The following is a 15,843-nucleotide window of genomic DNA, read 5'->3' on the forward strand; positions in this document are numbered from 1 at the left end:
GAGCTAAAACGTTATAATAATATATATAAGCTTTTGAAGTCTTGGACATGAATAATGTTGGGCTGTTACTTGGGCTTTGACCCATAGCAAATAAAAAGTAGAACAAAGCACACACATGTTAAGAATATTAAGTTATCAACGGCTGAAATGGAGAATTAAAAAGTAGCATAGAGCACACAAATGAATTAATTTTAGCTGCTACATGGCTGTTATTAATATAAGCTAGAATGTTACTAGCTGCATTATTTTCTTATTTTCTATTTAGTTGAATGAATCATAACGTTGATGTTATTAGTTTTGTTAATACTATGATGAGTTAAACCCTTGGACTTACTTAGGTTTAGATGAATCTTCAACGGCTTTGATTATTCGTATGACGTTTACGGTGATGTTTTTGCTGGTGTTATGATACTATTTTTTTGATCATATTTATGAATCTTTCAAGAGAAATGCGATATGTAATGAACTCATTCATACCATTGTATGCGATTGATAGACAAAACAAGCATTAGCCTCCTGCTTGTTTGCCAATATACATATGTATCCATGTATGTTGATGCATGTTGAATAATTTATCAGGAATTTGCATAGTAGCACATGTCTATTGTCTAATGGACTGGCTGGGTGACTATCGGACCCATGCAGTTTGTGTTGAAAGGAAATAACTAATAATACGCCGTTGACTAACCTTCGGGTGCCTGACCCACTCTCCCAAGTAGGGGTGTGCATGGGTTGGGTTTGGGCTCAAACTGAATAAAAATTCAGTTTTTGATAATCATTTGGTTTAGGTTTTTGGTTGTTACAATGGGTTCGTTTTTTCGGCTTTACCGTTTGGGCTTGAAATTTTGGGCCCAAAAAAAAAATGACCCGGAATAATGAATTTGGGCCTAACTTTTTTGTTAATTAATAATTAATTGATTGTTGAATATCTGGACCTAAAATTTCTGTGCTACACCATTTATTAATTTCTTATAAATGAATTAAAATCAAGTTTTTGGATTTTATTTGATAGCAAAAGCTGCAAAACTGAATATTTTTTTCGGTTACTTCAGTTCAGTTATGCTGGTTATTCAGGTTAAGGTTCGATTATTTCGGTTTTGTAACGTTGTCGGTTTCATGCACACCCCTACATACCTAAGAACATAAAAACTAGTAATAATCTTACCAATTAAATTTTAATTTGAGAAAGTGGAGGCCAAGAATATAGTGAACTTGGACTGGTATGCATCACATGGAATAGGATCCAGTACTAATATTATCTGGCCCATTGATCCACTTATCTTCCTTTCCATACTCATGAATTCTGCTCTTATCTGTCAGTACTTGTTGGTTTGTATTTTTTAGTCATTCTAACTTAATAATGAATAATAATAATATACCCTTCAATATTATGCTTTGTTTTTTAATATTAGTAACACATAAGTTAAATTACTTAAATAAATGATTCTGTAGATATAGTAACAAAGAAGTTTGTCTTCATTCCACCTTTTTGAATTTTGTTTTCTTGTTTTGTTTTAGATAAGGTCCGGTCCGGAAGTGCTTTTGTTCTGATTCTTATGCTTACCAAGCAAACATTTTGTGATATATTTAGTGAACAAATCGATTTCGTGAATGTACTTCTCAGAAAGAAAGTATTTTGCATGCTGTGCATGGCAAAATCTTTCATGTGCATCGTATGTTATCAATTCGTATGTAACATTTTGTTCTGTTTGGTTTTTACTTTTGGTAGATGGTATTCGTTTCATCAGGTAACTTTCTTCTGTTTACTTTAAATATACGTTTAACAGAACTTAACTGTGTATTGTTATTCTTGCCTTTTCTTGAATATGTTACTCGATCAAAACAGTTTGTGCATTGATTTCTTAATAAGAACACATGAAGGTTATGATATATCTCAAACGGGTCAAAACGAACAAAATTAGATGAAAAAGGAACGGGTCAAAGTTGCCAAAGTGTATTTTTTTGTTATTATAACCTCTGGTAAATTTTACTCAAAAACTTATATTATTAGTGTAATGATATAATGGTTATAATCATATTTACTGCACAGATTGTTTTCCATTTTTTTAAAAAAGCGGACAAAAGGGTGTTTACTGTTTACAGCTCAACCAACCTAATCCGACCCGTTTGACCCACACTCTAAAATAACAAGTTTCAACCCCAACAGGTCAAAATAACCGTTTGACCCTGTATTGTCCCATCGGCTTAAAAGAGTTTGATTTTCTTATAGTTCAATCTTTCTTCATAATGAGACTTGTGATCTATATATCAATGCCTAACACATATTTTCTAATGTTTATATTTTAATATTCTATTCAACTTCAGGCGCAATCTACACTACAATTCACGCACTTTAACAAAATATATGTCCGAGTTCACAAAAAGCAAATAATCATTGAATTCAAAATCAATCTTGATCAAGACAGGCTTTATTCTACATGTTCAGTACACATGCTAACGTGCTTTATATCTTATTGCAGACATTCAAGATTCAATGGAGCGAGTTTTGGGAGTTAAAGTTTAATGGCCCAAAATTCATAAGTGGAACGTGACATCTATTGATACCGACTTGTTTAAAGAAATTGGTCCCAATATGCAAATCGATTCGATTCTCACACACACAGGTGTAACACTTTTGTTTTCTCTCAGTTTAGATTTAGTTTCATATCATCTTCACACATGTTTTGTACTTTTGACTGCTTATATTCTTCTCTTTTTCCACAACTCATGATTGATCACACATGGCAACTTTGCATTGCATTCGATTTCGGGCCAGCATTTTGTTTTTTTACACATCAATGCATATTGTGGTATATTGTTCCTAATTTGTTTTTTTTTAGGTTGGGGGGGGGGGGGGGTTGGGGGGGTTTAATGTGTGTTTTCCAAGTGATTATAAGGCAATGATATTTTTATATAATTTAACATTTATATTAATAATTAGTTTCTTTTAGAAACATGCTTACTCAAACACTTAAAACTGATTAATGCAACTTCAAATTTCAGTAAGCAGTTAAATTTTATTTGATCTAGTTTATGAAAACTGGAATATATGAATACCTAATAATAAAACAGTACACATTTACACTCACTGCACTCGGCCAGTTGTCGTTTTCTAGTCTTTTTTGGTGGGTCGTCTCGTGTTATATTCCTCTTTAACTTTTCTTTTAACATCCATATGATATCGCGATTCAAGTACTTAAAGTTGTGCAATTTGCAAAAGCAGTCGGTAATTATTGGGATTGGAAGGTAGAAAAAAAGAAAGTAGAAATTGTGAGATGAGAAATCATCTTGAAAAATGAGATCAAGTGCAAGTTTTGTAAGATAAAGAAAGAAAGAGTACATAAAACTTTTGGTTTGTCTGGTTGATATACAGTCTTTTATTGTAGGCAAATAGTATGTAATGTACCTTAACATATGTTTCTTTACTTTCTAAAAGCTTTGCATGTCCCATGAAACCCACATCCTACTTTGTCATAGGACCACTATCCCACCCTCTATATGCTCATCCTTTACACCATTTCTCTAAACGAGCCGGGTTGACCCAAAATGCAAAGTTTATGAAATCATTTTATTCATCCGTGACGTGTGAGATTTGACCAAGAAAGCTGTATTCTACCCTCAGTATGCTCATCCTTTACACTGTTTTTTTGAAACGGGCCGGATCAAGTTCGGTTGACCAAAAACACTGTTTGTACAAATTCTTGGATTATTAATTGTAAATTTGTGTTATGTGTTATACGATAATGTATGTTATATTCCACCCTTAATATGCTCACCTTTACACCGTTTTCTGAAAACGGGCCGGGCAAAAACACTACCTGTACAAATTCTTTATTTTTATTTTTATTAATTTGTATTAGCTGAAAACAGTTATATGCCATCCTCAATATGCTCACAATTTACACCATTTTCTGAAAACGGGTCAGGCTGAGTTTGGTTGACCCAAAACGCTTGTTGTACAAATTTTTCGACTAATATTTATAAATTTGTGTTGTGTGAGATGTGATCAAGAAAGTTATGTTATTCCACCCTCAATATGCTATCTTTTACACCGTTCTTTGAACATGGGCCGGGTCAGGTTCAGTTGACCCAAAACACTATTTGTACCAGGTTTTCGAATTTTATATATAAGTTTGTATTGTGTGAGATATGATCAAGATATTTATATTTATCCTGATTATGCTGATCCTTTACACGTTTTCTGAAAAAAACGGGCCGAGTCGAGGTTGGTTAAACCAAAAACCATTTGTACAAATTCTTAGATTTTTATATATAAACTGTGTTATGTGAGATATGATCACAATTCACAAATGATATATTCCACCCTCAATATGCTCATATTTTACACGGTTTTCTAAAAACGGGCCGGATTGGGCTTGATTGACCCAAAACACTGTTTGTACAAAATATTCAATTTTTATTTATAAATTTGTATTGTGTGAGATATGATCAAGAAAGTTACATTCCGCTCCCAAGACGCTCGTTGTTTACACCATTTTCTGAAGATGGGCCGGGTCGGGATGTACAAATTTTGCGACATTTATATATAAATTTATATTGGGTAAGATTTGATCAGGAAAGTTAAAATCACACCCTCAATATACTTTGAACATGGGCCGGGTTCGGCTGACCCAAAACATTGTTTGTACAACAATGTCAAGTCATATTACAACATGTTGATGCACATGGAGAACCGAAAACGATAATCTGACACGCTTAGACCATCGGTGTTTGATTTGTGGGCCCACTCGGAGTGCACGGAATTTAAGAAAGAATTATCTAGCTAGCTAGGAAGAATGTTGTGTTGGGCGTTGACATTGTTGGATGGAGTCTTTTAATTAATTCCTTTGTATGATTTTCGTGTGTTGGCACTCATCATAATCATTCTTACAACCGGACGGACCACCACTTACTAGCTACTTTCTTTATATACATGCTCATGCTCACGCTTACCTTAGTCTTCCTTTATAAAAGGAAAGGAGGCTAGGCTATCTTACTTTGACATTGATTCCATTTCTTTATTCTATTTTCAACTTCTAACTCCTTAATTATTCAACCTAGGGGTAATCATAAACTTGGTAAGACTCGCGAGACCTGAATTGAATCAGACATGATTATTTACAATAGGGTCGGTTCTTGGGTCCTTATAATACCATGACATGGGCCCGGGCCTGACCTTTTATCTCTTTACATAAACTAGGTAAGACATGAACTAATCAGACACGATTATTTACAACATGTCCTTAGAATACCATCATACGGGTCCGGTTGGGTCTAACACACCACTAATTCAAACCGTCTTATTTTATTATTTACATTCACTTGTGGGACCCTATGATTGTTGGCTACAAGATTTAGTATTAACTATAGTTTTGAAGAAAACCAAACATGCCAGTTTACTGATTTTGGCGGTGTAACAATTCTTTATAAAATTGTGATACATATGTGATTATAAAATTTAAACTTTGAAGTTTAAAGCGGGACCGACCCTGAAGTGTAAAACGGGACCGACCCATTAAAAAGACGAACCATCAAAACCGAACCGTGAAACGAATCGCTTGGATCTTAAATCAGTTGACATGCTTTGGTTTGGATGGTTCATTTCAAGTTGTATCAGTTTAATTGTTTTTGTTTACTCTTATTCACATTATTCGATATAATTTGAGTAAATTGTATACTGTTATCAGGAATGAGACTATATCGAACTAGTACCTTACCGGAAAATACCGGTACAGAAATATTGAAACCATATAATGAATAGGCGAATACTTCACCTAGGGCCGGTCCAATATTTTTGGGGCACAAAGCGAATCCCTATATTGGGGCCCTTTGTAGGATTCTTTTTAATTTGCTTACAATTCTAACATGCTAGAATATTCTAATGAGTATCGGTACTTATTGTGTTCGATCAGTATCGGTATTCAGTAAAAAATTCTCATTGTTATGACTTTTTTCTAGAGTTTTTTATATGATTTGAAAAACAACTGTTTGACTGTAAAATATGAACTTTAGTCAAAATGATTTTATGAATGATATTACTCACCACATTCTATAGTGGGTTGTGTGTGGGGTGGGGGGTTGTTTCCAAAACCATCACTCACCACATCTTATAGTGGTGTGCCACCTCATCACATCATATTTCATCAGTAGTGATGGAATTTAGTTGAGGTGGTGGTATGGTGTGATGGTTTAATTATTATTTTTTTTTGTTTTTTTATAACCTAAAAAAATAAAAACAATATTTTAAATAGAACAATTACAACTTAAAAATTATAATTAAAAAAAATTATAATAAACAATCTACACCTCGTTTTAATCCGAAAATTTCAAACCTAAAGAACCTATAACTTCAACTAGATCATGTCTCAACCGATGATTATCACGCTGGACCCCATCACACGTGATAGGGGTACCGGCGACGGTGTTCTAGGGGATATCACGAGTGATGGATGATCCATCACGGACCACCCCCACCCCTCTAAATTCAAGAAAATTCACAAAAACAAAAAAAGAAAAAGATGGAAATTATGATACGATTGGGAACTCAATTGCAAACTCGGTGGCTCAAAAGGGGCTTTTCTTGGTCTACAGGGGTACTTTCGGTATTACCAATGCTACTCATGAAAAACTTTTAACTAAAGTAGGCCGTTTTGTATTTACTTTTTTATGGTCTATCTAAATATTACATAGCATAATATCGTGAAAATTTCTTTTGTTTTTTACTTTGGGTCCATAAGAAACTTAATATTTTTAATTTGTTGATATTTCTTTATATTTTTTCAAACATACACTTTTAACAGTTTGATGCATAGAGAAATTCAAATACAAAAATCACTTTTGACTGGAATAGTGATATATTATTAAAATTTTTAAGGTTAAAGTTTTTACATGCTATAATCTTCACCTGAATGCGTTAATTTTTTTTTGAATGACGACTCACACACCCATTTACTCTTATTCATAAATTACATCAATAATATATCTCATTTCAGGATTTGTATCTGGGTCTTCTCTTAACGACTCAATAGCTTAACCACACAGACAAGGACGTGAATCTGTTTATCGGTAATACAATAATATGCCATCATCACATTTAGAGCGTTCTCAACCGATTCCCTATATTTGTGTGAGAGAGTTTTGTATAACTGAATATAATAATTTAAGTAGTTTGAGAAACAATTCACGATATAAAGCACAAATTAAAATGATGTTTAAATTCAAGAAAATTCCCAACAAAAGAGAAAAATAATGAACATGAAAATTATATGAGAAAATTTGAAATAAGAGTTTGCACTTATAACTTGTAAAGGTCTTTCTTGGTCTCCAGGGGTAATTTTGTCATTTCCGCTTTTGGTAAATTACCATTTTACCCTTTACGACTAAAACCATGTTGCGAACGCTTGTACTTTGAGCTTTAACAGTTGCCCCATGCATCCGACGCGCTTGTACCGAACCCTCCATCGGCTGGGATCTCTATACCCCCGGTGTACGCTAGCATACCCCTAACGTTCACGTTAGCCTCGACCCCACCACCATGATGGTCAACCTCTTGATCCCCAGTCAACCCAAGAAAATCCCGGGTCAAACGGTCAGTCTTTTGCCACGTGGCAATATTCCCTGATGTCATGCCCACGTGCTGGTGGTACGCCGGCACGACAGCAGTTGTCACGTGGGCCAACTCACCCATATCCAACCCGCCCATCGTGGACCCCACGTGATCCGCCACCGCACCCACCGTTGCAGCCTTCTGCAGCAGCGCGGTGGCGGAAAGATGGCCGCCGCCGTGAAATACCGGCGGCGGCGGCCTGGAAATGATCATCATTTCCTTATCGTGTTCGTGGTAATACGGTAAGGAAATGGTGGGAATTAATTGGTGGATGGTTTCGGGTTTGATTCGGGTTGGGTTGGGGTCCACCCAAGTAGGGTTTAGGTTGTGATTGAAATGAAAAAGGGAAGAAGGGGGGTTTTGTGAAGGTAGTTGAATGTTGAAGGGGGTTTGTGTAAGATTGGGGATGATAGAAGGGTGGTGATTGTTAGGTAGTGAAATTGCAGCTGCTGCAGCTGCAGCTGAGAGTCTGGCAGTTTCTTCAGCCAAGGCATCACAGAAGGCTCTGTGAGTAATGAAGCTATCCTTCCTATAAACCATAAATGTAGTAAATAAACAAGTTAGTAAAAAACTAAAATTTTAAGTAATACGTTATATATATAATGAAAACTAAAGTAAGTTACATTTTGATGATGTGATATATATTAATTATAAAATAGAAATAAGTTATTATGAAAGTTCAATGAATAGGATTTAAGCTTAAAAGCAAAAGAAGGAAATATCATCATTGTAATGCAACTCATTTCCATAAATATCATGTAAATGTTTGTCCATTTCTATGATATTTAGGGACAATAATTCCATTTCCATGAGCAGAAACAGTAACACACTATTGGCTTGGTTTTTTTATTTATTTTATTTTATTATTCCTTTTAAATATTTTATAGGGTTTTTTTATTTGTTATAATTAAAATACTTGTTAAAATATGAGAAAAACCATCAAATTCTCGTGCTAAAATAAATTATGTTAGATAATTTTTTATGGTGTGCAACAAATAAAGTATGAGTTGAGGATTAATATTGTAATTGCTCATGTTAACATACTTATGTAAGTTTATAATACAATTATCATAAACCTAATATACTCGTTTTTAAACTATGAGACTTTTAGAGTTTACCAGTAACGATATACAATATACTCGACCCTCAATTAACAAGAACACATTAAATACTTAAAAAAATGCTAGAACATGACACGTTAAATAGCTAAAAGTTGCTATTTTACTTGAGAGTTGATGTGTACCTTATACGGTTATACCTCAACTCTCAAATAAACAGACTTGTCATGTCCTACCAATTTTTAACTTTGTAACTTATCAAAGCATGACCATGCAATTGAGAAACATATAATGTTGTACATAACCTATAAACGTCTAGTCGAAGCCGCTTAACACATGTTACTTTCTTAGGGTTACATTCACAAGTATAGTATCCTGTTTTTTAAAAGAGAATTCATACAAATTATGTAAAAAAAATGAGTTACAAAGATCTTAAGAATTTTGATACTATATTACATATATTATTTGTATTTCTTTGTAAGTATAGGTTTTAAAGATGGCTTGTGATTATGTAATCTGCATGCATACAAGGAGTAAATGATGAAATTTGCAGGCAATGAATAATAATTGAAACATACGGAGTATAGTAGTAGGACTGGCTATATATATAGCTTTCAGTATCAATATTATGCCATTAAAAGCAACAGAATAAACAGTGGGAGTAATAATCAACTCTGCAAATCTGTCTTTAATGCCCCTTTTGACACTTCTGTCCATCAATTATATTCCATGCAAAACGTACACCATTTTGAGCCACATGAGCCACCCAAAATTGACTAGTATCACTACCATTTTTTACAACTTCGTGCACCTCATTCAATTTGAGTTGCAAAAGATAAAAAAAATGAGTCAAATTACCACCAAATTTAGATACATTGGTCAATCTTTAGGAAAAGATTTTTTTTTTTTTTTAAAATAAAAAATTAATCACTATTTTTTTAAAGTTGTTTTATAAATGATTTTATAAAAGAGATGGTTACACTAAATACGAGATCCGACGGTATATACCCTCTTCAAACATTATATACTGTCTTCCGATGGTATATTTGAGAGGTCTGACGGTAAAAAAAACACACGTGACATGTAGTTATTGGTTTAAAATAATTAAATAAGTTTGAGGGAACCGACGCTATTGTAGTGGATATTTGTGGAATTAATGATGGTCATAGACAAAACCGTGACCACCCTGGTCAAAATGGACGTTATGAGAATTTTCCCGATTTAAGTACACTGGTCTATCTTTTAGACAAGATTTTTAAAAAGCTTATAGAGACATTGGTCAATCTTTTAGACAAGATTTTTGAAATATATATGAACAGTTTTTATAGAATAGGAATGATTTTGAACAAATTATGGAAATTTACAAGTTAAAAACCTACATAATTTATAATTAAAAAACTGCTAATTTTTGCAAGATGTAGCTTCACAATTGTTAGTTTGAGAAAAGAACAAGTATAAGACATCACTATACGTTTAGGGCGGTTTTTGGACCATGTTGTTTCTTTGGGCGTTTTAAGGCTCTTCATCCGTGTACAAGGATGGGTTCAAACGGATTACGTGACAACGGAGGACAGGGGAAGGTGGTGACGTGACGGAACGTTTTTTTACTGTGAGAGAGGCAACATACATAGGAAGGTGGTGACGTGATAGAACGTTTTCACACTTCCAACTATGTATGCTGTATTGCTTTTTAAAAAAAAGACAAGAAAGTAGATTAAATATTGCATGGTGACAAAACAGGTGACAACCATAACAACTTATCAGAGAAAAGACTATGTACACTTCAAAAGACTTGTTTTTGGAAGTTTTATAGACATGTATACCTACGCATATTAAATTCAGCAGCTATACACTTCATGAAAACTTCCAAAAAGATATAAAATATTTAAATAAGATGTTAATAATTAGATATGAAAATTACATGATAATCATAACTAGTGAGTTAACCTTAACAATGAATGTTTAACTGAGTTAACCATGTTTAGTTTAATAAATAAATGTTAATGAGAGGATATGAACATTTACCTGGAGAATAGGGTTCCACAATCACATCTATACTCTCTAGTGCCACAAGTTTTAGAATGTGCTTTCCAATCAGATTGAACTGCATAGATCTTAGAACACTTGTCACACTTCCATTTCTTTTCACCATGTTTTCTGCAAAAGTGTTTCTTGATCCCAGTCAGATCCCCAAGAGCCCTAGAAGGGTGGTGGTGCACACAACTAGGTTCAGGGCACACATAAGCTCTTTTCTTGATCTCATCTTTGTTGTTTCTTTGCTTCAGTTTCCATGGCAGGTTATGACCTCTTCTGTGGAGTTGAAGGTTTTGATCTCTTTGAAACCCTTTGTTGCAAATCTCACAAACAAATCTGTTGGTTGCCATCAGTGTTTTTGGTGATAATGCTATCACTTCTGCATCTGGATCTTTTTGGTTTCCAAAGAAAAAAAAAGTTCATTAATAAAGATAAGATAAAAGTTAATCAACATCATAAATTTTGGTTGGAAACTGATTATAAATTTTCTATTGAAGACAAAGATTTTATATTTTATAAACTATTTGCTTACAAAAAGTTGATTGAGCACTTAAAATCACTAGGGGATGGTAGGTGAAGTCTTCAACTTTTGTAATAAGAATTTATTATGAAATCATTAATAACTTATGCAAATATTGAAACAAGTTTGCAAATTTAGTCTTTAATTTTCTTGTTGACCCATGAAGCTAGCACAGTGTTCCGATAACAGGTTCTCATGGTTAACAAATTAAAATTATATATAGATAGATATATGTAGATCATCAAGATTTAGCAAAATATACACCTGGATTTCCTGGGAGGTTTCTCTTTTTCTTGATCTTTTGAGGACTAGGGTAGAGGTGATCATGTTGATATTGAGTATGATTTGAAATTGAAGAAAGTGTGATTGATGGAGTGAATTGATCATGATGAATCTTGCTTGTGATCACAGTGCTGGTAGCAGCATCTTGATCAGATAAAGAAGTTGAGGTTTTATTGCTTGTGGAGTAAACTGATGATGAAAACATCATTTTTCAGGGTTTTCTTGAGATTTCAAGAAAGGGAAAGAAGAAGAAGAAGCCAAGGGATGAAGAATCAAACAGGAGAAAATAAAACAAAGTAAAGAAACAACTTCTGCTCTTTTAAATAAGTAGCTTTCTATTTACTCTCTCTTGCTACAAGAGACTAAATTTTGTAAATTTTTTGTTGGAAAAAGCCAAAGGATAATGAGGAAATTATTCTTAGGTGAAGGGAGTCACTATCTAGCTATGCTCTTATACTCCTTTTATTAGCTACCTCATGTTTCTTGCTTATTCTCTTTATGTCTGTCTTTATATATATATGCATGCAAATCTAAAGCGTACATACTTCAAAACCCTAAAACTAAGATATTTGCTTGTACGTGTGTACACTACACATGTACATATATGTATGTTTATAGGTAGGCTTGTGTGTAATTGTATTGTCATCAATGTACTCATGTGGGTTCATAACTTTCTATATATCTTACAATTATAACCCTCATTTTGCAGAGCCATGAGTGTATCTACATGAGTTAAGTTATTTCTTTTTGAACATATACAAAAGTTATTGACCATATATTCTGGTGACCAACCTATACCCACGATATATTGTCAGGATAGGCCGTCGGGTAAGAAAAAATTGTTGTAGTGAATGTTAAAATACCTTTATAAAATTTACATTAATTATACACAGGGAGGATAATTGTACAATAATCTCTTATCGCCGTTCATTACGTACGCGAATTACGCTTAAGCTTCTATACAACTTACGCTCAAAGTTAAATTTAATGGCACTCAAAACTAGATTTGTTTTTTCATAATTATGCTCAAATTCATAGTTACGCTCAAAAAGAATTTTCATGAAGAACAAGTAAAAAATTGATCGATTGACGATCCAGATATGTTTGTTTGGATGCACTGATGATTAATTAGATATAGATTAGCGATTTCTAGATCATGTGAAATTATCAGTTTCATGGATACAAGTTGTCTTATACGAATGTATGATAAAAAATTATTGTATTGAATGTGCATCAATTTTTTTGATTGACTTTGCATTCTTTTTATAATTGCATATTTGATAAATGATGCAAATTTGTCCAAAAAGCTTGTTCGGAGACGCTCTTTCTTTTCTATTCGATCTATAATTTTTTTAATTACCATGCACTACAGAAAAATTCTGCATCAAAATTATTTTTACTCTTTTTTTAGTAAAATCATTTTTGTATACCCTATTTACATACACATAGATACAATTAATGTAACTTCAAAAATTTAAGAACTAATTACTTGTCGATCGTTTTATCTTTAGATACATTTAACTTGTTTTCCTCTATACTTTCCTGACCATATATGATTAGCTCTTTATAATGTGTTATCTTTTTACGAGTTCTCATTTTTTTTATTATATATATAAATAATGAGAGAGAGAGAGAGAGAGAGAGAGAGATATGTTGCGAGAAGGTGAGAGAGAGAGAGAGAGAGAGATGTGGGCAGAGAAGGTGATGATTGCATTACAGACTAAACATGTGAGGTTAGCAAAATTGTGTAGACAAACTCAGGAGTAGGGATGAGTACCAGTTGGTACCGGTACCGAAATCGGTACCAAATTTTTGAGTTTCGGTACCGGTACGGGACAAGACCGGTATTTCGCGAACTTTTACCTTCAGTCCCGGTACCGTCCCGGTCCCGTACCGGTACCGGTACCGGTATCGAACCGAACATTTCGGTACCGGTACCAAGAATTCCCAAATTTCAGGACCGGGATTTTCGAGACCGTGACCGGTCGGTACCGATACGGTCCCGATCTCATTCCTACTCAAGAGAGAGAGAAAGAGAAGGAGGGGGTGGGGGGGGGGGGGGATGAAGAGAGTGTGTTTTTTTAACTACTAATGTATAAAGTCTGGCTATCTATGGTAATACAATGGTAAAACACGACCTCATACGCCCATGTTATATCGTAGACAACACTGGGGAGTCCAAGACTCCAAGCCTACTATCTTGCCTTGGGCCTACTATCTTTTGTTCAGGGAAAAGCCCAATGCCTTATCAATGCCCACTACAGTAAAAGTGAAGAGGTAGGTCCCAGCAGAGCCCAGTTGGTCCCGCAAGACTCACCTTGAACAGGGACGTCTGCGCAAATGTCATCTGCTTCCGCAGGACCCACCATGCTCAGAGAACCTTACGCGCAGTACGCAAGCTGTACACGCAGGGAAAGCCTCCCAATGGTGAAGTACCCCGCCTGTTCCCGCAGTTGCGGATACAAGCCATCAGGGAAGGCTACCCGCAGACAGCAGGGCTACACGCACAAGACAATAGATACTTCAGTAGTCACATGAAGGAATGAGCAAGACGGGAACAATCCCGCCAAAATGAGCCAGTCCGTATGATTCTGAAAGATCTTCTGTACTATACCTACCAAGGTATGGATAGGACAGACAATCTGACCAGAACAGCCCATGAGCCAATCACAGGGTGACAGCTCACCGACAACAGTACGAGGAGGAGCACCCTCTAGTACTGTTTGTCACTATTAGCCGCTGCCTACTCACCAACCCTTACTGCAGGGCATGCGCAGCCTACAGTTGGTGAAATAGTGTTACTGTGGGCCGTAACCTATTCACCAACCAGCATGGCCTGCGTATAATCCACAGTAGGTAGGACGTACATAATCTACAGTTGGAGGAATAGTGCAGCCGACATAGTTACTGTTGGCCGTAACCTATCCACCAACCAGTATGGCCTGTGCATAGTCCACTGTTGGTAGAACAGGAATACTATTCAGCCGGCTATACCTTCTAACCTACCTTCGGCTATAAATACTCCAACATCTTGGAATGGTAAGATCATCTGCTACCCAGTTATCTAGCAATCTCTTAATATACACTTATATTCAGAGCAATCTAGTCTGATTCTCACGCCGGAGGGTGGTCACAAGGAGGAACCCCCCCCTTCTCAGTGACGAGCTTACGGTGTTTGTTTTGCAGGTCTCCTGAAGAACAGCCTTCTCAGTTAGACCTCATCCGTGGGAAACATTACTTAACCCCCAGATTATCTATAATCTGTCCAGATTATCTATAATCTGTCCAAGGTTCACTTAGTGTTTCTTCATTGGCGCCATCCGTGCATAAAAGCTAGAACTATTTTAGTTTTTTCACAATTTCTGAAGAAATGGTTAACGTTACTCCGGTCCAAAGGCCAGTAACCGACCAAGAAACCCCGGTAACAACCCCAGCAACTGGGGGGAACACCGGCGGTTATACAATCCTTACGAACACTACTCCGACCACCAAGGCCGGAGCAAGTGCAGTAAATATTCCACTGGGGTTCACCGACACCCAGTTGGAAAAACGAACAAGGGCCCCTCGCCAAACACTAGATCAAGTGAAGGCGTGGGCCGAAGCACGGCAAAGAGAATTCCAAGCCGAATTGGATGAACGCTTGCGTTCAGCTCAACAGGCTGACGAATTCGGCAGTACTCGCCAACACCTCAATATGAGCAGTGACTGCGAGTACTCAGACGAGTTGGAGTCCGATACCGACGCGAACCCTCGCCATAAGGCGAAAGGGAAGCGTAAGGAAACGGACGTCCAACCAAAAAGGAATTTTGGGGAAGCTTTTAAACCAATCGCGGAGAGAAACCCGCGTGACTTCTCCAAAACCTTTAGACCAACTGCTACAAATGCAGGAAAGTCGAAATTCGCAAGGGACATTGCGGAAGCAATCGCCCCGAGAAGTGCCAAACAGATGTCCAACATTGGCACTTATGATGGTCTATCCGACCCAGATGACCATTTGAACAGGTTCATTGCGGGGGCTACCGTCAGCAACTGGACGGAACCCACGTGGTGCTACATGTTCCAGATGACTCTGGTCGGAGCGGCCAGGGCATGGTTCGATCGTTTACCGATCCACCACATATATGACTGGGCGGACTTTCAGAACAAGTTCAGCCAGCACTTTAGCCAACAGAGGAAGTACACTGAAGAGCAGTGGACGTTCCTCAACTGCGTGAGAGAGGAGGATGAATCTTTACTAGACTTCATCACCCGCTTCAACTCCAAAAAGCTAATTCTCGGCAACATAAGTGAGGATCTGGTTCGCGCCGCCTTCATCCAAGGCGCCGAATACCCAGAACTTATCC

At 36.0% G+C, this 15,843-nt stretch overlaps 1 protein-coding gene across 1 annotated transcript; it reads right to left on the reverse strand.

Annotated features, from left to right (window-relative positions):
* Window positions 1-7,241: 7,241 nt before the first annotated feature.
* On the reverse strand, window positions 7,242-12,071 carry LOC143636222 (protein indeterminate-domain 12-like). The gene is made up of 3 exons (XM_077103873.1): window positions 11,483-12,071; window positions 10,690-11,089; window positions 7,242-8,135 (listed from the first exon to the last, which is right to left on the reverse strand). Exons 1-3 carry the CDS (start codon window positions 11,706-11,708, stop codon window positions 7,415-7,417), a joined length of 1,347 nt encoding a protein of 448 aa, XP_076959988.1. The 5' UTR covers window positions 11,709-12,071; the 3' UTR covers window positions 7,242-7,414.
* Between the last annotated feature and the right edge of the window lie 3,772 nt (window positions 12,072-15,843).

This window comes from Bidens hawaiensis, unplaced genomic scaffold, assembly GCF_021521415.1.
Source record: "Bidens hawaiensis isolate Kalapana, Puna unplaced genomic scaffold, B.hawaiensis_p1.1 tig00007840_1, whole genome shotgun sequence".
NCBI lineage: Eukaryota > Viridiplantae > Streptophyta > Magnoliopsida > Asterales > Asteraceae > Bidens > Bidens hawaiensis.